This window comes from Peromyscus maniculatus, chromosome 4 (assembly GCF_049852395.1).
Source record: "Peromyscus maniculatus bairdii isolate BWxNUB_F1_BW_parent chromosome 4, HU_Pman_BW_mat_3.1, whole genome shotgun sequence".
Classification (NCBI taxonomy): domain Eukaryota; kingdom Metazoa; phylum Chordata; class Mammalia; order Rodentia; family Cricetidae; genus Peromyscus; species Peromyscus maniculatus.
This window is the reverse complement of record NC_134855.1, coordinates 103,493,112-103,518,681: the sequence shown is the minus strand read 5'-3', so window position 1 is coordinate 103,518,681 and position 25,570 is coordinate 103,493,112. Positions and strand designations below refer to the sequence as shown.

At 45.3% G+C, this 25,570-nt stretch overlaps 1 protein-coding gene across 1 annotated transcript in view; it reads left to right on the top strand.

The window, feature by feature from the left end:
- The window catches only part of Shc4 (SHC adaptor protein 4), a 99,835-nt gene that overhangs the window by 6,000 nt on the left and 68,265 nt on the right, over nt 1–25,570 (top strand). The window contains exon 2 of the mRNA XM_006994074.4: nt 23,642–23,712. Coding sequence (XP_006994136.2) covers nt 23,642–23,712 — 71 coding nt within the window. The remainder of the gene's footprint in view (nt 1–23,641; nt 23,713–25,570) is intronic.

The window sequence follows — 25,570 nt, the reverse complement described above, 5'->3', positions numbered from 1 at the left end:
TTTTTTTTTTGGTTTTTCGAGACAGGGTTTCTCTGTGTAGCTTTGCGCCTTTCCTGGAACTCACTTGGTAGCCCAGGCTGGCCTTGAACTCACAGAGATCCGCCTGCCTCTGCCTCCCGAGTGCTGGGATTAAAGGCGTGCGCCACTCCTTTCTCTTTACAGGACTGAACTAAAGCAGGGGCTCTGATACCAACTGGCTGTATGACCTTGGGTGGGTCACTTCACCCCCGGGGCTTCTTTTGTTCCTGTTTAAAACCAGAAGTTGGAACAAAATGCTGTCTTGGAGCTTGAGTCAAGGCTTCCTTTCCATTCATCTGTATTATCAGGATCTCTGTTATTAGAGCTTCCTGAAGAAAATTATTTGTAGCTTCTTGGTGGCCATTTGAAGGAATGGCCTCAGGGACACAGTGGGTGGCTCTTGTCCCTTTCTGTGTGGTCCTCAGCTGGCTGCCACCATTGAGGCAGGAAAGGCATATTACTCCTGAGTGGAGCTGGTGGATGTAGAGAGGGTAGGGGTGGAGTATAGGGAGTGGGGGGGGGGAGCAGGGCAATACATATGGGAAGTAGCTTCTCTTGAGACCCTTACACATCCCTTGACCTCTCCAGTTCTTTCACACCACTGGACAGTAGTGAAAAACAGTCATAGGGATCAATAAGCCTAAGCTCTTACAGTTGAGCAAACAGAGGCTTAGTTATAAGTAGCGCCTTGCCTCAGACCACACATCCCCTTAGTGGTAGAATCCAGATAACTGGCTAACACTCTGGTTTCCTAAGCTCGCCTTGCTTATTTCTCCTGGTTCCCTGCATTGGATGTTCTATTGCAGGTTGGCTCTACCTGGTTAAGATGGTGAGCGTGCTTTTGAAAGCACCAATGATCAAAGTGAAAGCTTTTTTCTTATAGGAAAGTAGTCTTAAAATAATAGCAAGAAAGTAAAAGAGAGTGTGAGAGAGCCTGTATTAGTCTGTTTTCCATTGCTATAAGAATTATCCAATGTTGGAATAACATATAAAGAAGAGAGGTTGACTCAATTCACACCTTAGGAGGCGGTAAGTCCAGGACTGGACAGCCCCATCTACTTGGTCTCAGGTGACAGCCCCTTGACTGTATCATAATATGGTAGATGGCATCTTGATGAAAACATAGTGAGAGGGAGGTTATGGGAGAGATAAAAAGCCAGAGTGATTCAGGGTCCAGGCTTCTTCTTTTATAGCAACTCACTTCTGTGGGAACTAATTAGGGTGCTGTGAGAACTTTCCGAGGGAACGCACCCAAAGACCAAATTCTCTGTCCTCTCCTCCTGCTGGGTTCCAGTTTTCAAAGATTCCCTCACCTCCTGATAGTGCCACACTAAGACCCACACTTCAATACCTGAATCTTTGGGGACATAGTCAAACCATATCCAAACCGTAGCAGACCCCAGAGAACATAGGCTTTGTCCATTTCTCTCTTGTTTAAGGAGCATTTTGTGGGTGGCATGTGTCCACGTTGGAGCAGAGTGACGCAGTGTGCTGGGATTCCTGGCCGCCGTTTCCTGACTATGACTTCATCTTCCATGCACACCTTCCACTCAATCAACGCTGCAAGAACGAGCCAGCTGTGGTTCCCAGCACACAGTCCAGCAAGTGGCCTGCAGATCGCACTTCATGTGCGGGTCAAGGTGGCTCTACACCCCTTCCGCTCAGCTCCGCTCACCCCCGTTGGCTGTCTGTGCCCACAGGTGGCTCCGTTTGCACATCAGCCTGTGGCATGGCCACGTGAAGAAGCTTCCAGCCCCTCTCTTTATCTTTCATTTTCCAGATGAGAAAACCGGACTGACAAACTGAGATGTCTTTTTGAGGAAGCATACTGGGGTTTCTTTCTTTTATGTAGTGGGACAAAGAGTACTTGGGGACAGAACTGAGGGAGGGACCCTGCCTCCTCTGTGGGAAGAGCCTTTGCTGTCCTGTAAATGTGGCAGCACCCTGGAACAGGCTGTCCACACTTCACAAAGAGTCTGTGTGTGTCAGCAGTCACTTTGTATAGCAGTTGTTTGGGAGCGAGAAAACTTTTAAAACAAATTTTGCTTGAACTTGATAAGATTTCTCATGTGGTTAGGGACAGGATAAAATGAGAAAAGAAAAGGAGGCAAAAGCTTTGTACAAACAAAATTTGTCTCATTGTGGGGAGGAATGGACATTCAAAGGTATATACTTTGAGGCTAGGTGGTGTGTGTGTGTGTGTGTGTGTGTGTGTGTGTGTGTGTGTGTGTGTGTGTGTATGACTAAATTTGACCTTGGTACTTCACCATGTCCCCTCACTTGGCCCTACCAGAACCTTCTCTCTGATCCCTCAGAGCAATAGAGTAAAAACCTTCTGCAAGATGAAGATATTTCTTTATCTTACTAACTCTTCATTGTATTATTTCCAAAAGTCTTCCAAGGAACTCCTACATCTGTTAAAAATCTTGATTTCTTTTTATTTTTCCTTTTCTTTCTTTTTTTTTTTTTTCTTCCGAGTCAGGGTTTCTCCATGTAGTTTTGGTGCCTGTCCTGGATCTCTCCCGGTAGCCCAGGCTGGCCTTGAACTCACAGAGATCCGCTTGGCTCTGCCTCCCGAGTGCTGGGATTAAAGGCGTGTGCCGCCGCCGCCCGGCAAAAATCTTGATTTCTAACCTCTATCCTGGACCAGAATATATGAGGCAGAGGACCTGCATTTTGTTAAGCCCTCTACATGATTCTTCTGCACATAAAAACAGAAAATGTTGACTCTGAGGAGTGTTGCAGTTCACAGGCAGGGATGGTTTTATTTTACCCCTCAGGCCATTTGGCGATACCTGGAGTTACAACTGGGAGGGAAGGAGTTCTTCTGGCCTTAGTGTTTAGATGCAGACAAACATCTCTCAGTGTCTGCAGCTCCCATGAGGAGCCTGGTGGGGCCTAACCAGCCAATAGTGCTGAGTCACTCCGAGAAAGAAAATCAGCCTGGATGTGTGTGAGTCAGGAGCTATAATGAAAGGAGGAATAACCTAGGGATTCCTAGGAACTGTAGCCTAAGTTGCATCTTATATTCCTCCTTCTTTCTCCTCTCCTCAGCCCGTACACTTTCTGAAATGCATACCTTCCCATTCTCCTTCCGTCCCAGCGGTACCCCAACCCCTCAGGATATCAAACACACTCACAGCAAGACAAAGTATGCTCCCATTAGCAGCAGATCCCACGGTAAGAGGCACACCCCAACGTAAACAGCCTTTAGAGGCTGGGTGGGTATGTGTGGTGGTTTGAACAAGAACGGCCCCCATAGGCTCTGTAGATGCCACCTTGCTGGAGTAGGTGTGACCTCGTTAAGCCTTTGCCAGGCCTGGTCTCTGGCTCTCTGCCTGTGCATCAGGATGTAGCTGGCGACTGCTCCAGTTCTGTGAGTGCTACCTTCTCCCACTGTGCCCCCACCCTGATGACAATGGACCAACACAGTTGCCTTGGTCATGGTGTGTCTTCACAGCAGTAGAACAGTGACTAAATATGGTAAGTGTCACGTCCTACCATTATTGGCACCAGCATTTTCATAGGGCAACACATTCAGAGCTCTAACAACTAATTGACAGGCCCCGAATCTACTCTGAGGTTGGAGATTCCCCCTAGTTGAGAAGACATGACATAAAACAAAAACCTTCAGATCAGGTGCTATAAGAATAATGTTAGAAATTGGACTTTTCTTCTCAGCGGCTGACTTAGTTACTATTGCCGTGATGAAACACCATGACAAGTTTGGAAGGAAAGGGTTTATGTGGCTTACACTTCCACGCCACAGTCCATCACTGAGGGAAGTCAGGGCAGGAACTCAAACAGGGCAGGAACCCGGAGGCAGGAGCCTATGCAGAGCCCATGGAGGAGTGCTGCTTACTGGCTTGCTCCTCATGGCTTGCTCAGCCTGCTTTCTTATAGAACCCAGGACCACCAGCCCAGGATTGGCACCACCCACCATGGGCTGGATTCTTCCCCATCAACCACTAATTAAGAAAATGCCCTATAGTTGGGTATTATGGAGACCTTTTTCAGGTGACTTTAGCTTGTGTCAAACTGACATAACATTATCTATCACAGCATTAGACAATAATTTGTTTGAGCTATTTATTGGAAAATGATTAAACACATAATTCAAACTTAGTTGGAGGGAGTAGGAAATGGCTCAGTGAAGTGCTTGCCTTGCAAGAGTAAATACCTACGTTCAGATCCCTAGAATTTATGCAAAGTGTGTGTGTATCTGTATGTGTATCTGTGTGTGTATGTATGTGTGTGCATATGAGTGGATATGTGTGTATGCATGTGTGTGTATGTATGTGTGTGTATATGTATGCATGTGCGTGTATGCATGTGTTATGTGTGTCTGCCTATATGTATATGTGTGTAAGTGTGTGTGCATGTGTGTGTATGTATGTGTGTCTATGTGTATGGTGGGGAAGGAAACAGGTGGATTCCTCAGAGTAGTTGCTCAGCTACCCTAGCCAGTCAGTGCATTTTTATGTCCAGTGAGAGAAGTTGTCTCAAAAACTAAGTGGAGAACAATAGAGGAGGACACTGGACATTGATTGACCTTGGCTGTCACAGACACACATGCACACTTGTACATACACCACATTTCCCTAACCCAGTCCTCTGTAGATGGGTACCTAGCTTAGTTCCATGGGGCTGTGTTCTGTGCTACAATAATCAGGATGTGCAATTGTCTCTGTGATGTGTTGACTCGGAGTCCTTTGGAAAAATCCAGGAGTGGTGTACCCAGGTCCTATGCAAGATCTAATTTTAGTTTTCAGAGGAGGCTCCATACTGACTTCCATAGCAGCTGGACAAATTTCTAATCCTGCCAGCAGTGTGTAAAGGTTCCCTCTGCCACATCCTCACCAGCATTTGTTGTTTTCTTTGTGACCAGAGTGAGATGGAATCTAAACATGATTTGTATTTTTTCGGATGCCCAGTGAGGTTGAATATCTATGAGCCATTTCATCGTTTGAGACCTGTCTACCTCATTAGCTCATCTATTACTGAGTTATTTGAGTTCTTGTTTAGTTTTCTTAGTTTTTTTCTATAGTCTAGATATTATCCCCCTATAACGTTCATAAATAGCAAAGGTTTTCTTTCATCCTTTTTGCTGTTTCTTCGTTCAGTTGACTGATTCCTTTGCTGAGCAGAAGCATTTTTGTTTCATAGGGTCCCGTTTGTCAAGTGTTGGCATTATTTCCTGAATGACTGGAGACTTGTTCAGAAAGTCCTTGATTATGCCTGTATCTTGAAGTCTTTTCCTGTTTGGTAGTTCCAGAGTTTTGGGTTTTGCATGAAGGTCTTTGATCTCTTTGGAGTTGATTTTGTGTGGAGTGGGAGATACAGATCTGGTCTCATCACTCTCTGTGTGTATGCCCACACGCTGTTTGCCCAAGACAGTCTTTTCTCCAGTGTATATGTTTGACATCTTTGACAAACATCAGGTAGCTGTGTAGGCACATAACTAAGCTGTTTTTATTCTGATGGTTCTGTAGTACACCTTGAAATCAGCTGTGGCCACACCTCCAGAATCATTCTTTTTGCTCAGAATTGCTTTGGTTATCCCAGAGATTTTTGGTTCCATAGGAATTTTAAGATTTTTTTTTTCTGTGAAGAGTGGTTTTGAAATTGTTTATGAAGGGAGGCTACCAGTTTTACTAGTAATTTCATATCCTGCCACTTTGCTGTTTATCAGATCCAAGAGTTTTCTGGTGGAGTCTTCATGGTCTCTAATGTACAGAATCATATCTGCAAATATTATTTTTTGCATCGGGGGTACCTTGGGGTGGAGGGCGATGCCAGTGAAAGACATGGGGACCCCAGCAGGAGAAGAAGCATCAGGAGGGAGGTCCCGTTTCAGACAAGTTGAACTGGGCATGAGAGAGAGGTAACGAGCAGCAGACAGAAGTGTGGGGAACATCTACCTGCGTTGTGTTGTGCTTTGTAGATCAGGGGTCAGCCGCCTTTACCTGACAACTGTCCCATTAAATGGAGGGACTGTCGGTGATTTCAGTGAGTGGTGGACACTGCAGAGCCTCCTAATGCTGCACAGCAGAAGCCGCTCCTCTGATACCCTTGAGACTGGAAAAGAAAACCAGAAAACGTTACGTACGTAATTTTGACACAGACATAGCTTATATAAGTACACATTTGCGCTGTGAAGTCAAGGTTCTTTATTTGAATGCCACATGCAATGATTCATATTCTTTTTGAGTAAACTCTGCCCACAGCATCCCATCCGCATTCCACTTCTTCATTTCTCTACAGTGAAAGGGCTCTTGCAGACATCTTCAAAGCAGATGAGGGCAGAGACAACAGCACTTCATGTTTTACTACATGTTTGAATAGCCCTAGCTACCTCCAACTTAACATTGTTTTTTTTTTTTTTTTGGTTTTTTGAGACAGGGTTTCTCTGCGTAGCTTTGCGCCTTTCCTGGAGCTCACTTCGTAGCCCAGGCTGGCCTCGAACTCACAGAGATTTGCCTGGCTCTGCCTCCCAAGTGCTGGGATTAAAGGCGTGCGCCACCACCGCCCGGCCAACATTGTTTTTTAAAAGCAACTTGTCATCACAGAGTAGTTTTTAACCAAGCTTTTGATCCATTTTCATAGAATGACTTTAAAAAATTAAATCCAACATTTACACCTTATCAGTGAGTGCAATGTCTGTGTAGATTTTATATGTATAGTGATTGCTAAATGAAGATGTGGCATAAACACAGACGATTCCCAGTGAATTCACAGTCCACAGCCAAAGACATCAGCCTAGTGACACATTTCTGTGTGGGTATAGACACACCAGTACCCTGCTTGGTGCAAGCAAACCCTGACAGGGAATTTTATTGTAGTGTCTATCACATGTTAGCAGTTCTGTGACATGATTTGTTGACACGACTCACAAGGCCCCTGCGGCTTTTGTCGTGATATACATTGTCCCTTAGTTGTGATCCATGGCTCAGTGAGGGCCTGCCCCTTTATTTGGGAGGTATAAGTTCCCTTCACACTTGCTGCTTTTGCCTGCTGTGAACTAAGAGTCGATGCCTTAGATGTTGATGATGCCTTGATGTTTGTTTTTCTCAGTGATAGCCTCTGGTCTCCTGGGATGCCCTATACATTTCCGCAGCATTTTGTAAACATTAACCAAATTCGGATAAAGTTTATTAAGAAGGTGTAATTTGTTCTCAACAGTTTTTGTCATTTGGAGAAAGTACTTTTCTCAGGTAGGACAGTGTTAGCAATTAGTAATACCATGTAGTAAAGAATTAGTCTTCTTCAGAGACAAGCACCCTAAATGGCTATCCAAACCCAAATGATTGGCCCTAATGTGTGTGTGTGTGTGTGTGTGTGTGTGTGTGTGTGTGTGTGTGTATGTATATATATATGTGTGTATGTATATATATGTGTGTGTATATATATATATACATATATATGAGAAACACTAAAAAAAAAGAAATTCCCTTTAACCGATTTGCTTTTCCTTATCTGTTTGTCCAATCCCAAGCTGTTTTACCCCATCATGTGGATGCATGTTAGTCCATCTTTGATTCCAACACTCCAGCTGTTGGCACAGACGAAGGAGATGTTGTCTCACTTGGCTGGCGAAGGGCGACAATGACACCAGCTTTTCTAGTTTTTTGTTTTGGTTTGTCTACTAACTTTTTCATTGTTGTGTTTCTCTGAAATGTCGAAGATGGCTGGGGCAGAGTTGTGTGTTCTCCGCTGAGCTTCGGACAGTAGGAGTTGTGGGTCTAGAACATCCAGTCATCCAGTCTGGAAGGCTCCACTTTCAGTCAACAGTGACTCAAACGTTATCTTGCTGTTGGAGAACCATCAAGCCTCTCCTGAGAAAACTCTTTGATGAACTCTCTGGGAAAGCGGGACCAAGGGGGGCAGAACTCCTCGCCACCACCCCCAGAGAATGGATTAAGGGGCCTTGGGCATTTGGGTGTAGATGTTCTGAGAGGAATGGATTTCACCAAGACAGAGAGTCCCCTCGTTTGCTCAGTTAGAAAAATGTTTGCAAGTGGCGGGATCAGGGTTGCAAGGTTGCCACAAAGTCGTCAGCTCAGGCTCCTTCCATTTTTCTCCTTTGGCCATCCTTAACTCAGGGCTTCCATCCTCAGGTCCTCTCAAGGTGACATCATTGCTGCTGGAGCACCCACCGCCACATTTGTTGTCTAGGTAGTAGGAGAAAAGAAGGGTGAGGGTAAAATGCTGCACCTTCTGGCTGAGTTTGCCACCTTTTAAGTAATTCCCCTTCAAGTCCTGCCTAATGACATCCTCCTGCATTTGTCTCGTGGGTTTTGAAAGAGGAAGCTGGAAAAATGGTTGTTCTAAAACTGGATACATTTGAGGGTACATCGGGGTACATTTCTTACTTATATGGAATTCACACACACGAACAAACACACACATACACATGTGAACATATGCACACATACTGAAAACACAGAAATGAAGGGCAGAACAGTAGTTACCAGGATGAGGAAGGACAGACAGGGAGATATATGTCAAAGGACACAAACTTTCAGGTCACTAGGTCTAAAGCTCTAGCATTCAGCACAGGGCTAACATTAGTAATTTCCTATTGGATACTAGAAATTTGCTACAGGGGTAGATTTCACACCTACTTATCAAACATACAGAAAGATCACCCACAAGGGTACTCTTCTAGTCATGCCGCATTGGCTGTCTCTGTTCTTCAGTGGGAGGATCAGAGGACTCTCAGCATAGGATACTTCAGAAGGATGTTAAAGGAAATGATTCAGTGAGCAAGCCGTCTTTGGAGGTCACAGGAGTGCCTGGCTTACACCCGGCACGCTACCACCCACTCTTCATGGTTCCCACTGTTTTATTCACGAATGCCGCTAGTCAGGGATCATAGCTATAGGCTTGGAGTGTAGGTGTCAGGGGGAGGAGGGAAACTGCCTGGTTCCATGGGAGTCAAGTTTGAGATGGACTCTTCATTGTGTTTGACTCCCTGAGTTCTCTCGGGCCCTAGCGTTGTACTTGAGCATGCCTTTTGTGTTAGCTACTCTTTCCATGGCGATGACAAAATACCCAAAATAAGCGACTAAGAGAAGAAGGGTTCATCCAGGCTCACCATGGAAAAGGGAATATGGCCCACCCATTGTGGCTGGAAGGCATGGTGGAAGCAGGGCAGGAAGCAGCTGCTCACCTCGTGCCCAAGGTTAGGAAGAGGACAGGTTCAATCACTTCCTCCTCCTGCCCTTAGCACTGAGTCTGGACTCCAGCCCCTGGAATGCTGTTGCCTGAATTGCAGGTGGGCGCCCTCACGGTTAAGCCTCTTCGCAAACTCTCACAGACAAGCACAGAGGTATGTGTCTCCTGGGTGATTCTGAAGCCAAACAGATTGTCACTGATGACCAGCCACCACACACCTGTGCTATTGACTACTTACGCTGAATTATGTTCCTACAGAGTTGTCACTCTGTGTCATGACCCACCTCACACTAAGGGACTGTAAAAGAGACAGGACGGGCAGGGCCTGGTATCAGGAGGCAGGTGGATCTCTGAGAGTTCAAGGCCAGCCTGGTCTACTTAGGAAGTTCCCAGCCAGCCATGGCTATGTAGTGATTCTATCTCAAAAAAGGACAATAGAAACAAAACAAAACAAAACTTCCTAAACACACAACTGAACACAAGGAGACAGAGAACTTCCTTGTACCCTTTTTTCCTCTTCAACTAAAACATGCTGGGTTTTCTCCCTGTAAAGAGTACAGGCCATAAAACATACAACTGAATCTAAGGTCCTATTGGAGAATCATTCTGAAGGTACTGACCTAATAGAGTGCCTAATAGTATTTAAGTCGGAATCCCAGTTGTAGATGCATCAGGAACTTCCTGTCTGTGGGAAGGGAACAACTAGACAAACTGCCATGCTCAGTTAGAGCCCAATGATGGTGACCTTGCTCCGGTCACTTTTGGCTTCAGAAACAAAGGGTTTATGACTCAAAGTGGGATTTTTGTTTTAAATTACATTTCTTTTTTTCAGTCTTTCCTTCCTTCCTTCCTTCCTTCCTTCCTTCCTTCCTTCCTTCCTTCCTTCCTTCCTTCCTTCCTTCCTTCCTTCCTTCCTTCTTTCCTTCCTTCCTTCGTGTGTGTGTGTGTGTGTGTGTGTGTGTGTGTGTGTGTGTGTGTGTGTATGTGGTGTGTGCATGTACATGAGTGTACCTGCACCCTAGCGTGTGTGAGGGAGGAGCTTAGAGGAGAATCAGCTCTCTCCTTCTTCCATGTGGGTCCTCCTGGAGCCTGAACTCAGGTTATCAGAATTGATTTCTAGAACCTTTATCTGCTGGGCCATCTCAGGCCCAATACTGTCTATTTTTTTTTTTCTTTTTAAATACTGACTAGTAAGATTGCCCTTTCTGATGTCATCACAGTGAGTCCTTGGTCTAATCCTGAAGGAACATCTATGGCCGTCGAAGGCCTGGGTCCTGCCGCCACATTTCACAGCCGCTTTTGGACTTACCACAGAGGCTCTACCCCTGTTCCTCATCAGGTGTAAGATGCCCTGAAAGCTACCCAGACTAAGGAAAGAGCAGATGTTCCTCCCCACTCCAGAAACTGCTTGATTCAGGAACTCAGTTGAACCCAACTCATCATTAAAGATGATTTATCTGAGCTGGATGGTGGTGGCACACACCTTTAATCCCAGCACTCAGGAGGCTACAGAGCAAGATCCAGGACAGGCACCAGAACTACACAGAGAAACTCTGTCTTGGAAAAACCAAAAACCAAAAAAAAAAAAAAAAAAAGATCATTTATCTGAATTAGGCCTTGCGAGCTTTATGAATGTTTCCGTTCTCACCTCGCCCAGAAACTGTGAACTTACCATGGTCTCTCCTCTTTCCAGTGACTGTCAACATTGCCACTGAGCACGCTCAAGGCTACACTACCCTTAAAATCGCTCTTCTCCTTAGCTTATTGTTTCTTTCCTTGAAATACAGATTCCTACAAGCAAAAACCAAACTAAACTCTTGTGTTTAGTGAGCTTGTCTCTGCCTCCCCTTTGCTGAGATGCACCATGATTATTTTGTTGATGCAAAGTAGAGACATTGTGATGGATAACCTCAGAGATTCCTCCAAGCTTGGGCTTTCCTTCAGCCTACCACCAGAATCAGACTCCACCACAGAACTGTTGTGGGATATTTGATTGTACTGTGACACTCTGAGACTGTTAATAAAGTTAACCTTGAATCAGGGGATGGAGTCAATGACTAGCAGACTGGAATTGGTCATAGAGATTTTGGAGGACCCAGGATATGATAGTGAGGACAGGAAGGAATTGGGAGGGGCTTAGAAAGATTCATGTGTTTTTTGATCTGGGAAGTGTGGAGAGAAGGGGTCAGCTGACCCTTCCTTATTTTGATGCAACACATACTCTAGGTTCTCACTTCTCAAGACTCAGTCAGATTTGTGAATAGAGGGCATAATTAATTTTTTCAAGAATTGAGAAATAGAATTATTCTATTTATAGAAATAGAATTGAGAAATAATGTCATAGAAAGGATGTTCCACTTTAAGTGGATTATGGGTGGTCAGGAGAGATTATACAGACACATCATTATTTGGTTATAATTACATCCCAATTTAATTAAACATGTATACAAAATATAACTGGTAGGCCATTCATTAAGCCGTTGGAATGATTGACAGAGTTATGGTGTTGCCTTGGCTACAGAAGCTACAGTATTGAAGCCATAGCCAAAAAGAAGAAACAAACAAAAGCCATGGTGGACATCCTGGACCACGAGGACAATAGTCACATCATTTCTTTGTCTACAGCCATTAGCATCCTTATTGACACCTGCTTCTGGGCCTGCATCTCTGTAATGGGCGGCACAAGGTTCCAGTCCTTTACTTCTGGGCCTGGCAAGCTTAGACTCCGGGTAGCAGGCCTGCAAATCACACTGAGGGTCTGAAGAACATGGTGCTGGCTTTTTGCCTAGCCTTTCAGAGCAACGGACATCCAGCAGGCCTCTCTGGGAAACAGATTAGCCTCTGTGAGCCTCTGCTTTTCCATCTCATTTATGATTCATGACCCGGGCTGTATTTTTAGATTTATTTATTTGGGTCTAAGAAGTGGGTTGGAAGGAAATGTAGTTTGGAATCCCACGGAAGAATGAGGAGAAATTGCTATCAGGTGTAAGCAAGGCTTGGCTGAAGTTTGGTAATAATAATCAGGCATTCAGCAATTGTTTAGAAAGTCCACGGTGGCTCCACGCTGTTTTAGGTTCTGAGAATAGAAGACTTTGGAAGACTCAGCTTCCACACTCTAATGGTCAAACAGTTCATCATGAATGCATTGTTTTGGTTTTTTGAGACAGGGTTTCTCTGTGTAGTCCTGGTTGTCCTGGAAGTTGCTCCATAGTCTAGGCTAACCTTGAACTCAGGCATCTGCCTGCCTCTGCCTCCCGATTGCTGGGATCAAAGGTGTGCGCCATCGCATCTGGTTTGGAAAGGAATGTATTATACTCCCTGGCACGTCGCCCCGCTTTAGTCTCACTGTACTCCTTGGAGTTGTGGAGCACCCCTTATTCTTGCCCCGCACCCACTACCTGGTAACCCCTCTTCCAGCCTTCCTTGCTTGCCCTTCCCGACTCCTCCCACATCCCTTGCTCTGAGAAACCTTCTGGCTCCCTGAAGCTCCTTAGCTGAAGCTCCTCCTACCACACAGCCCCATAGCTCTGCAGTGTGTTGACACATCCCTATAGAAAGTGCTCCCGATTGAAGTCCCTTCACAGTAGCTGAGGCCTTTTCACCAGCTCTCCAGACTAAGCAGGTGGCATTGGAGATGTCCAAGAAAGAACACTGTCATCCCAACATAGGGACTTCTATTCGCTGAAGCCTCTCCATAGGCCAAACACATGGTCTGCATAATTGAACAGCTAGTCAGTGCATGGAAAGCTCAGCTCAAGCCCAAGCCTGTCTGAGTTTTGACGTCCATACTCTCAGACTGTGATATTCTCACTTCCCTTTCATGTGGACCCTGGCAGGGCCAGTCAGCTTGTTCTGTGTTAACACGTCAGTGTGGAGCTCAGTGTTTCTTCCTCACAGCACACTGTCTGAGACTGTTCTGGAGCATCCTCACGCAACCACCAGGGACAGCAGTGACTTCGGATTTCCAAGAGGAAAAAGATAGGACTGGTCACTGTTGTGTGATGTCGCCCACCAACTGAGGAGCCGTGTCCACCAACGAGGCTAACAGAGTAAAATCCATATGCAGGGAAGGGAAAAGCTGGGAATATTTTTGGATTGACACTAATGATTCCCACGTATACAAAAGAAAGCAGCAGGGGAAGCAGAAAAATGAAAATAAAAGAAGGAGACTATGTCTAGAGGAATGAACCCTTGGGGAGGAAGAAAGGCCTGCCTCTCTAACCACGGCTTCTGATTCAGCAGCTGCTAGGCATCAATTATTCAGTCCCCCCCCCCCCCCCCCCCCGCCCCAAATTAGTACTTTTAAAGCTTTTCCTCCTCTGAATGTATTAATTCTTTGACATGCTCGGGGATTCCCCTGCCTGCATCAGGAAAGAGCCAGGAGAAAGCATTCAACTGATACCACAAGGCTCTGCAAGCCAGGATCTCAATTCCCATTTGCATCATAAGCCACCAGTCCCAAAAGGCTGAAGACTTTCTCCTGGAACAAGAGGCTAGCATTCGTGGTCTCCTTGGATTAGGCCTTTACACATTGATAAAAATCTCTTAACAGCTGCCTGGAAGCCTTTAGCACAGGGCCACAAAGGCTTGCTTAAAGGTATTAGTTGCAAGTTTTGAATTTTAGTCTCAAAATTAAAGCCATTGAATGCAAAATCCAAGGCCTAGGGATTCTCTACAAAGACTACAATGAGAATTTTTGTCAGAGAGAATTCATCTTTGTCCACTCCAATTCCTGCTTTTTTGGAACACAAAGGATGATTGGTATGAGGTGGAACTGAAGACATATTCACCATCTGAGGTGGCTGAGTTCATATTCTGATGCTGTTGTTCTTAGAGTCGGGGCCTGAGTCCCAGCAATGCTATCAACCTGGCTTTAGCCTGTCCTCAATTGGCCAACTGAAGAGATAGAGCAATAGTGGAAAACAGAGTAAGCAGATGTGTTCAATTTGGCCACTTAGGTAAGAGGTATGAATGAAGAGGGTCCAGTGCCCCCAAGTCCACCTTCAGGGTCTGGGCATTAGGTTTATGGGTAGGAGGAAGGCAAGAAGGACGTACCACCAAGCAGGCCAGGCAAGGTGTGCGCTTCCCCATCACTGACCTTGGCCCAGTGCCTGTCCTTTCTCGTACAGTGGTCTGAGAACGTGTCAGAACTGTGCGGAATCTCTTCTTGGAAGACAAGTTCCTTTTCTGGCTGGCACCAGCCTTTAGCTTTTTCTTTCTCACAGCATAAGAGTCTTAGGAATAGTCTATTTCTTTGGGTTCATTGATTCAATAATCTGGTAACTAAAGGGAGGGGCACAAGCGTCTTTACTTGGAATATCTTCATCCTTGACAGAGTGTTTACACTATAACCCAATACTCAAGAAGGGACAATTTATAAAGAATAAAAATTTTATTGGTGCCGGGCCATGGTGGCGCACTCCTTTAATCCCAGCACTCAGGAGGCAGAGGCAGGCGGATCTTTGTGAGTTCAAGGCCAGCCAGGTCTACAGAGTGAGATCCAGGAAAGGCGCAAAGCTACACAGAGAAACCCTGTCTCGAAAAACAAAACAAAACAAAACAAAACTTTATTGGCTTGTGGTTCTGGAGTCTGGAAAATCCAAGGACATGGTGCTCACTATCCGGCTAGGGCCATCTTGCTACACCATAATGTGGCGAAGGGGATGACATGGTGAGACAGAGCTAGTGTGTTATTTTCGGGGCTAGTGGATGGATAGGTGGAGGAGAGAGACAATGCAGTATCTTTAATCTGTAGATGTTCAGGTTCCTGGATTCATTTTCATTTTAAATATCTCCCTGTATTACACCAATTTTGGTATATGGCATACTTTAAGAGGTTAGTCGGTATGGGGAAACCTCTATGTGATCCAGGGCCTCAAGGAGAACTGTTATTAATAGCTGTCTCATGGGTAAGATGCCATAATCTTGACTTTAAAGCAGTGTTCAACACCAGCGGGCGCACACTGTTACACTCTTTCAAATATCAAAGTGTCTGTCTTGTACTTTTTCATAGACCTAGAAGGTAGCATTTCTCCTACCTGATAAACTTCTTTGGGGGTGGGGAGGTGCCATGGTATAGACAGCTTCACATCAGAAGATCTGAGCTCTAAATTAACCAGCCCCAGGACCCTGGAGCAGAGCACTGGGCCTCTGACGATCAGTTTTTCCAGATGTCAAAAGGGATTGCCCACTTCTTTAGGTCCTGCCCCAGTTTCATCCTGGGGATCAAAGGAAACGATACGCCTGAGAGTAGACGGAGCACATCCCTGTTTGTGCAAAGGTAACATAGGATGATTGTTCTGCCTGGGCGCAGCAATAGAAAGAACTACTGTGGCTTCAATGTTGTTCCTCGGCGAGGTCACAGCCCTGAAAATGTTCTCTGTGTGGGATTTGACTCTGGGATGACCTCCAGTTGGGTGGTTCCATCTGTGTTCAGGTCTGTAGGCAGAGATGAGACCTCCCTCAGTTCAAAACATTTCTCATGTAAGGGATTTTCAATGGGAGTAGGACGGTTGGAATGAGGGAAGAAATGGCCGGCATTCTTGCCTTGCCCACTGATGACCGGAGCCTTTTTCAAACGACTTAGAAGGTTTCTATGCACAGCTACAGGCAACTCAGTCTATTAGTCATTGGAAGGTGACAACAAGACTAAGAGGTTTATTGTACATTCTGACTTTTGCCCCCAAACTATTTTATTTGCAGGGTCCCGGATTTCCCTCTATCAAATAGAAACTCTTTTGAATCGACTTAAAGCTTCACTTGTATCTAAAAATCATCAGAAATTCTACTTTAGATGTCCCCAGCTCTGCTGACTTCCGGGAAACCAGGATCAGAAGCAGAGTGGAGACAGTTCTCTAAGTGATGGGGTCTGCTCAGTGGAGGAGAGAAAGACAGGGAACCCCTCCCAGAACAACAGGTCTTTCCAGCCCTTGTCTTTCCGTCTGGCTTGGGCTCTCTCCTGGAGCATGAGGTCTCCCTCTTGGCAGAATCAGCAGAAGGCCCAATTTACTTTTGGAAGATTCCATTTTTGTGAGCACTAAGGACTCCAGAAGGTTGGAATTCCCTGTATGCCAAGTTCCTATTTGTAAATGAGTGAAGACGTCCAGGTTTCTAAGCTTTGACCTTGGTGTAGAAAGAGGAGTTTTCAGTTCATGCTTAGAGGTTTTTCTTTTCTTTTCTTTCTTTTTTTTAAAGGTTCAGTTTAATTAACCAAGATGTATTTGAGGATCTACAGGGTGCCAGGCAGCACTCCAGGTGATGTCGACAGAGCAATCCTGTTTTTCATTATTTGCTTTAAGTGAGGGAGACAGAAAACGGACACACCCATAATGTTTTCAGTAGTAGGGGCAGGGAGAGAAACAGAAGAGGACAGAGAAGGAAGCGGAGGGAAGTGGGGGGGGGGGCGTTCTGTTTTCCTAGCTGCCCCATCTCTAAGAGAAGCAATGTTTGTCAATCAATACCAGGTGACTTCTGGAGGGGAGAGGGATGTGTTCTGAGCGCGCATCTTCCAGGTCCAGAGGAAGGATTTTCCCCATCCATTTCCAGGAGACCCACCTTTCAAATCAAACCTGTCAGGAGAGCTTCGGGTGACCTACCTCCAGGGTTATCTTAACGGATGCCATACTCCTTTAAAAAGGAACATGTTTTAGGTGGTCCAGCCAGGAGGCAGGCTATTTTGAGACTTCCTGAACATCATTTCTTGGCAAATTCCTTGAAATAAATCATGTATTGCACTGTCAGAGGTGCAGGGCAGAGTGATGACTAAGACACACCCCTCCCCCCACACTGCTGCTTCCCCGTCCTTGAGACGCCTGTGAGGTAGCTGGGGTTTAGACACTGAAACAAATTCCCGACTCACTGGGTCAGTGCAGCATGGAGATGTGACCAAAATTCTCTGGGATCCCAAAGGGCAAACAGAGACCACAGCCTCCAGGGTAGTGGGTACCATTTTAGACCGTGATGACTTCTGATCTTCAGGTCATTTACTCATTAGTCAGCTGCTCATACCTGAGTGGTTTATTCCAGGGTCATGTACTGCCTGCAGATATTGCTCACGTGGCTTCTTACCTGTCATCGTCTCTGGGCAATGGCTTTACTATGTAGTTCACGTGCCATCCAGTTCATTTATGGTGTCGAACCGTATGGTTCATTCATAATAGTATTCAAAGTACACCCTTCATTAGGGCTTATTTTTGTATATTCACCAAGTTGGGCAACCATTACCAACTTTAGAACATTGTCATCAGCTCTGAAAGAAGCCACACTTGCCGGCAGCCACACGCTGTCCCCATCCTTCCCAGTTCTATTTCCTAGTTACTAATCTTCAAATATCTGGTCTTTTCAGCAATAGATGCATGAAGAGAAATAGAAGAGGATGGCGGGAGGGAAGATGGCAGCACTCTGGGATATTTTGTATAAATGAAATCATACAATAGGCATTCTTTTGTCACTGCCCACCCCCCAGATGAATGATTTCGGAGTTTATTGGTGTTATAGCATGCTTCCACACCTCATTCCTTTTCATTGCCAGACATCATGTTGGGGCACGGTTATAAGTCCTTTCTCCACACCTCAGTTGATAGACATCGGGATGCTTCTAGCTTGGGACTATTATGAATACAAATTCTATGAACAATTACGTGCACTTTTTGTGTTGCTGTGTATTTTCAGTTTTCCTGGGTCTCTTTTGTGGGTGGGAATGCTGGTTTGGACATTAATTCTCTTTAGTTTTCTTGAAGCATTGCTTAGCTACTTCCCCTCATGGCTGCATCACATCATTTAGGTTTTGTTTTTTGTTTTTTTTGAGACAGGGTTTCTCTGGTAGTTTTGGAGCCTGTCCTGGATCTCGCTCTGTAGACCAGGCTGGCCTCAAACTCACAGAGATCCACTTGGCTCTGCCTCCTGAGGGCTGGGATTAAAGGCGTGAACCACCACCACCCAGTTTATTTAGCATTTTTTAGTACTGTGAGGCAATTCCAATTTCTACACATCTTTACTAATATTGACTTTATTGTTTATTTATTTTAAATTATGCCTCCCAGAGGTTATGAAGTGGTTTGATTTGCATTTCTCTAATTGATGGATCATGTTGGATGCCTTTCCATATGCTTACTGGCCACTTAAACATCCTCTCTGGAGTAATTTCAAACTCAGATCATCAGGCTCAGTGGCAGGGGCTCTTACCATTGAGCTATCTCACTGACCCAGATCAGATTTTTTTTTTTTTTTTTTTTTTTTTTTTTTTTCGAGACAGGGTTTCTCTGTGTAGCTTTGCGCCTCTCCTGGGACTCACTTGGTAGTCCAGGCTGGCCTCGAACTCACAGAGATCCACCTGGCTCTGCCTCCCGAGTGCTGGGATTAAAGGCGTGCGCCACCACCGCCCGGCAAAATCACATTCTTTTTTTTTTTTTTTTTTCTCCGAGACAGGGTTTCTCTGTGTAGCTTTGGAGCCTGTCCTGGAACTCACTTGGTAGCCCAGGCTGGCCTCGAACTCACAGAGATCCGCCTGCCTCTGCCTCCCGAGTGCTGGGATTAAAGGCGTGCGCCACCGCCGCCCCCAGATCAGATATTTTTAAAGCTTCTCTCATGATTCTAGTGGGGTTGGAAAGCATTTGCACAGGCAGAGAAGAGCAGGAATCATCATTTAGAGGAAATACAGACGGGATGAAAAGAAACCGACAGCGAACACTGAGGAAAGGTGGTCCAAAGAGAAAGATGATAAATTGGGGAAACATGTTCTCACAAAAGCCAAAGAAAGAGAGAGGTTCAGAGGAAGGCAAGCAGTAGGGAGGGGAGGAGGAGGAGGAGGAAGAGGAGGAGGAGGAAGCAGTTGGTGGCTCAAGCAGTTTCAGTGAGTGTGGAAGGCACCTGGGCTTTCTCACCAGCCCTGCATGAGCCTAAGGGTCTTCAGACGTCTGCTCCTCCACACAGGAGCAGGGCTAGAAGTGCAGACAGCCTCGTGGTTCTGAAGGGATGTCTCACCTTCCTTCTCTATGGTTTTTTTTTTTTTTTTTTTTTTTAAATGAGGAGGACTAGAAATTGTTTAAAGATGGCGGGAGAACCCTGCAATGTCCTCTTGCTGGTGTGGCAGCCTCTGCTGTGGCTGGGTATCTGCTGCAAGGGCAGCTTTGTTCTGTGGTACTTGGGTGACAGTCTTTAGCGCTTCTTTCCGATGTATTTTCTTCTTTGTCTTATTTTACACTTACTAACTGCAGGGCCTATCACTTAAATGCCTGTGAGCATGGTAGTCTTCCCCACTCTGAGCCCAGGGGTAGTTCACTGTAACGATGGTGTCCTTTTTTAGTTATTTGTCGCTGTGATGAAGCCCCATGACCAAAACCACCCTGGGTGGGAAAGGGTTTATTTTAGCTTATAGGCTAGAATCTGTTGATGAGGGAATCCAAGACAAGAACTCAAGACAGGAGCGTGGAGGCAGGAACTGAATCAGAAACCTTAGAGGAATGCTGCTTATTGGCTCATTCTCATAATTTGCTCAGACGACTTTCTTATTTCTTGATAAGCAATCACGTATGAAGAAAATGCATGCCCCCAACATGCCCATGAGCTAATTTAATGGAGGCAATTCCTCAACTGAGGTTCTCTCTTCCCAAGTTTGTGTCAAGTTGACAAACAGTAACCATCACAGAAGGGACTGTGAGTCGATTCAAAGGTCCTTAACTCTTGTTAGTAAGCTGTGGTCCCTGCAGGTGAAATGTTAAGCATGTAGGGCCAGGGGATGTATTGTATTGATTGTATTGAGGTGGGAAGACCCGCCTACTGTGGGGGGCCCCATTCCCTAGTTGGGATTCTGGATTGCATAAATTAGACAAAAAAAGTGAGCACAATCGTTTATCATTTTCTGCCTTAAGACTGTTATGTGACCAGAGGAATTCCCCAAATGGCTTGTTTTCCAAAGGATCAAGAACAAAACTCTAAGCTTCCCTAAGTCTTATAACTCAGCAAGGCTTGTGAATAGAAATATAGTGCCCAATCACATTCTGCTTTAAAATGGTAAATACAGATGAGATTTAAAAAAAAAAAAAAAAAAGAATGTTATGTGATCAGCGGCTTCAAACGCCTTCTGCCTTGAATTCCCCACCACAATGGACCATACCCTGGAACTCTGAACCAAAAGAGAACCTTAGTCCCTTAAGTGAATTTTGTCAGGGTCCTTTATTACAACAACAGGAAGTGAGACTGAAGCAGTGCTCACGTCTTTTTCTGAGACCTTGGCGTTCCTATTCTCCTTTAGCACAGGGTGGAGAGACTCGGCCAAGCCTTCATCACCCTCTGCCACGTCTCTTCTCTCTACTCATTTTAAAGGTACAATGGGGAAAATAAAAATAAAATAATAAAGGTACTAGAGTAGAGGATCAGATACTGTAGGGTAACAGAAGTGAAGTGTTCTCTCTCTCTCTCTCTCTCTCTCTCTCTCTCTCTCTCTCTCTCTCTCTCTTTCTCTCTCTCTGTGTGTGTGTGTGTGTGTGTGTGTGTGGTGTGTTTGCTAAGTACTCCAGGGTGCTGGGCACAGTCTCAGTCCCTTCTTTCAACAGTGCTTACAGCCAAGGAAATGAGCAAGCCAATTGACAGATGAATCTGATGCTCAGTGGCGTGGAAGCGATGAGTATGGGTTGTGCTCATGAGCGGCAGGAGAGGACCTAAGGATGTTTCGTGTTAATTAAAACCTGCAGGGAGACAAATAATCAGCTCAGTAAAGTGGAGAGAGACAAGTTAGTCAGGGAGAGTGGCTAGCGGGAAGTCCCTGCCCTTGGGAAGGGTTGGGTGGGTCTGAGGATAAGAACGGAGGCCAAGATTCAAAGTGTGGGAGTGGGACACTTAGTAATGGGATCAAGGAGAGCAAAGGTCTAGGCATTGGTTGTGATGACTGTTTTGGTGATAGATGTGAAGCGATATCAGCAGTGAGAGTAAGTGATTTATATATATCATTTATATATAAATATATGATATAACATATTAATTATATTATATACAATATTTATACTACATATTATATTGTATATAATATTTATACTATATTGTATATTATATTTATAATATATTATATATAAAAATCACACCCTCACTGCTTGAATATATACACATAAATACATAAGTATATGTACATATGAATATATAAAAATAAATATATACATATGAATATATATTTATTTACATTTTAGAAATCTCTGTGTCAGAGTGTGAAAATGTAGTGCCTGTCACCTTTCAGGCATGTACAGATAGGTCAGTGTACCTTATCAGCTTGAGTTAGTGATGTATGACTGCCTGGCAGGCACTCACCTCAGCACCAAGGGGGCACCATGGAGAACTGGAAGGGTAGCCCAGACCTTCTCCCCATTTGTGTATGGACCCCAATATTCCCCAGATGGGTGTGTAGGAATTTGGGGTGAATGAGTCAGGTTCTGGGGTGAGGAGGGTAGAGAGGGCCATGCAGTTGGAGCAGCCAATGAGGACTCTCAGGCGGTCCTTTCCATCTGCCTCATTGTGAATGGAGGACTGGAGCATCCTCCTTCACTACAGTTCTGAAATGTGCTTTCCAGAAGAGCCCCTCAAGTGACCTTCCTTTGTCTAGGAAGTCCTAAGTGTCAGTCAGTCCCTGTCCCCAGACAGCTCACCTCGCTGCAGTGCTCAAACCTAGAAAGCTGAGAACACAGAGTAGTTTTGTGTCAGGATCAGAGACCCCCCGGAGCAGTACGACGAGTGGGGTCTGAGAATGTCTCCCCCAAGCCAGACTCACGGCAGCAGCTGAGCACCCAGCCAGCTTGGGAATGAGGCATCTATAAAACACACTCAGAAACATTACAAGAAGGATCTGAGGAGTGCCCCCTCCTCTCCCATCACCAAGGGAGGCTGATGCCTTCCAAGGGACAACAAACAGGAAGTGCCTCATTTCTGAGGCCCTGAGAGCCCTTTCATCCACACCACTCGGCTTTCCAAGGCCATTTTCAGTGAACCCTGTCCCATCACTGCTGCTCTGCTGAGAGGATCCCACAGCCTCACCTGCCAGATGCTTAGAAAGCTGGGACTGTGTCCCCGCCTTGTCCCTTCCTCTGCTCTGTCCTCTCGGGGACACTGAATTCAATGTTCGCTGTCAGCCTCTTATTTCCTGGCTCCCCAAGTAGTGTCTTGCAATCAATGGTCTCCAAAGCAATTCATAACCTTTCTTTCCTGTCCCCCCCCACCCCCCACGCCCCATCCTGTTGATGGCACTACAGGTTCCTCTGTGCCCGGGCTGGAAGCAGCTGAGTCAGCCTTGACTCACTCTTCTCCCACTCTAGCAGCAAATTAACTGCTGAATCCTGTGGTATGTCTTTCCATGATGTCACTTGAATCTGTCTCCTCCTCATTGCTACAGTCCCTCTTCCGAGTGGGCTAGCATTCCTTCCCTCTCTGGGGGGGTCGGGGGGAGGCGGCATCCTACTGCATCCTCTATTTACCCACCTTCCCACTGGCTTAAGCCTCTTCAACCACATCCCTGATTTGACTCCCCTGCTGTCATGTTGAATATGAACAGTTTTTGTTTTCGAAGTCACAACATCTTTTCCCACGTTCCGTGTTCAAGCTAAACTTACCAAGCACTGTTTTAGGGCATGATTATTTTCTTTTTCTTTTGAGCTACAGTTATCTTACAAAAGATGATAATTTTTTTTTTTTATCTTATGTGCATTGGTAGTTTGCCTGCCTGCATGTCTGTGTGAGGGTCTCAGATCCCCTGGAGCTGGCGTTACAGACAGTGGTGCCATGTGGGTGCTGAGAATTGAACCTGGGTCCTCTGTAAGAGCAGCTGGTGCTCCTAACAGTTGAGCCATCTCTCCACCCTGATAAGACTTAATAATAAGACTTCTTAATGCTATTAAAGTCTGTCTTTTGTGAGTTTGTAAGCTTCTGCCAGCACTTAGGAGACTGAAAAGTCTTGTATTATTTGTCTCCCATTTATTTTTGTTTCCTCTGACATCTGTGCCCTTATGCCTAGTAAGCATTGTTCTAAAAGCTTTCCATAGGTGAAATAATTTAGCTCTCCCAACAGTTCCAATTGTATTTTCATTTTACCAAGGACAAAACCAATGTAGAAAAGTTGGGTCACTAACTGGGGCTTTAAAATGAAGATTTCAAAAGCCAGTGTATGAATCTTGCACCCCGCACAGTACGAAGACCTCAGATCCACACTCACCAGCTTCTGAGCCCGAGGTCATCCCTGTCACTGGCATTCCCAATACCCAAGTTTGTGTTTACTTTGTCGTTAACTGATGTTTTGTAGCCAAGGGGACATGTGTGCACATTGGTGGTCAGAAGTATCGACACAGGTGATGGGCACACACGTAGTTGCCATCAGGAGTCGACTGTGGGGACTGCCCAGGACATCACTGTGTATCTCAGAGATGGTGTTTTGATATTTGCATCCTTCTACTTCTCCTTTCTTTTCTTCTAGTACATGGGCTGCATTGAAGTGCTACAATCAATGAGGTCTCTGGATTTCGGAATGAGGACCCAAGTTACAAGGTAAGAGATTGAAACTGGGGAGCGCTTTAAGGGACTCCAGTTGAAAGTCTCTGTAGCTTCTCCTGTGCATCTCTTAGGATGTCTTCAAAGTCACTGATGTGGCCAGAAGGGAGAACTGCCCCATTGACCTTTCGTGACTGGCTCAGTCTCGTTGTGTGAAAGCTTCAGACCTGTATAGACAAGCATTAGCGTTACATATGAGGATTGACAAGGTAGTTGGTGGTTTGGTCGACAGAAGTAACTGTTTTCCTAGGTACCAAAGTGGTTAAAAGTATGCCTAGAAATAAGATATTAAGAGTCTCCAACACATCAAAGAGGTCACTCAAAATGAGACCAAGCAAGAACTTTCAACATCATAAAGGCCAGGCTACCCTGTTCATTCATTCTCTGACAGGAGAACCCGTCTGGATAGCTTTCCATTTTGTACATTGAAGTGGGCGGACGTCTACCCAGAGTTGCCCCATGTAGCTCAATACAAGAAATTAGAGCCCTTGTAAGGCAGGGCTCAAGTCAGGAGCATCAGGACAAGGCAGGCTTCCTTAGAGTCAACTTTAAAACAAGGATGGAAAAGGAGATAAGAGACACCGGCAGCTGGGAAGGCTATGACGGGAGGAGATGAGGTGAGAGGATTGGTTTGATAAATGGTTCAGAATGAAGACTGGGGCATCTGTTGTGCAGGGTGCCAAGTGTACCTCAGAGGAGTGCCACAGCTCCCATCTGGATCTGTGACTGTGAGCCACCTGTTTAAAGGTGAATGTTCTCATTATGGAGAGAGAATGACCTTTCCTGATGCTCATCTGATGCGATTCTATACATAGAAGTGCCCTGGTACCCAGAAGCCTGAGAACAAAGACCTTCTCCCATCTAGCAGACTTGCAGTATGCAATGAAGTGTTAATTCTGTGCTGTGGTTTAAAAAAACCTTATCTCAAAATGTTCTTAGGTTATTTATACCAAACTAGGTTTTTGATATAATAAAATGAACCCACGTATCTCCAGGGTTCCAGGAAATGCACCCTAGGGCATGCTGACTTGGACTCTGCCTTCTGAAGCATTCAATTCTGCCTTTCCTAATTTCTCCTCAGCAGTCATTGGCATTCCTCTGTTTATAGGCATAATTGGACAAATGTCAGAGGAAGCAGAAATACATGGGGGACAAATAACACAGGAATGTCCAATTCCTCAAGTGCTGTAACAGGCACATAAATGCACAAAAACACAGAATTTAGTAGCGTCAAGATCTTATCATCTTTGTCAGACATCAAACAAATGACATATAATTGTGTTTGTGGCACCAACCTCAGACCCTGGCCTGTAGAATATGGAGGATATTTATTAATTAGATGTGTCTTTCTACCTGGTTGCAGATTCCATTCCCCGGAAGTGGTCACAGGATTTCTCCTCTTTTCTACACTACTTTTCTCACATGCTTTGTGTTACCCTCCAAAGGACACGGGTTCTAGACTACTTTCCATCCTGTAAACCTGTTTAGGCTTCCTTTCAATGATCCTGCACCCGAGAAAACCCTTCCTGTAATCCTCCCTACAGATGCTGGGAAGTGGGTTGATCCTGGGTGCCTCAGGAGGGTGCATAGGACAGAAAAATGCTAACTCTTCTGACCTGAGTGCCATAGTCTGAGTGTGTCCCCATTTATACAGTGAGGCTTATTTGTGGTGTGGTCGTGTTAAGATACAATACCTTTTGGAAGGGATTAAGTAACAAAGACAGAGCTCTGCTTTTAAGTGGAATTAGTCCCCTTTTCAAAGAAGTTCAGGGAGCTGGGGGCCCCTTCTTCCCCATGAAGGTACAGAAAGGGGTTCTCTGCTATGAAAGAAGGCGACTTTGCCAGACACGGAATC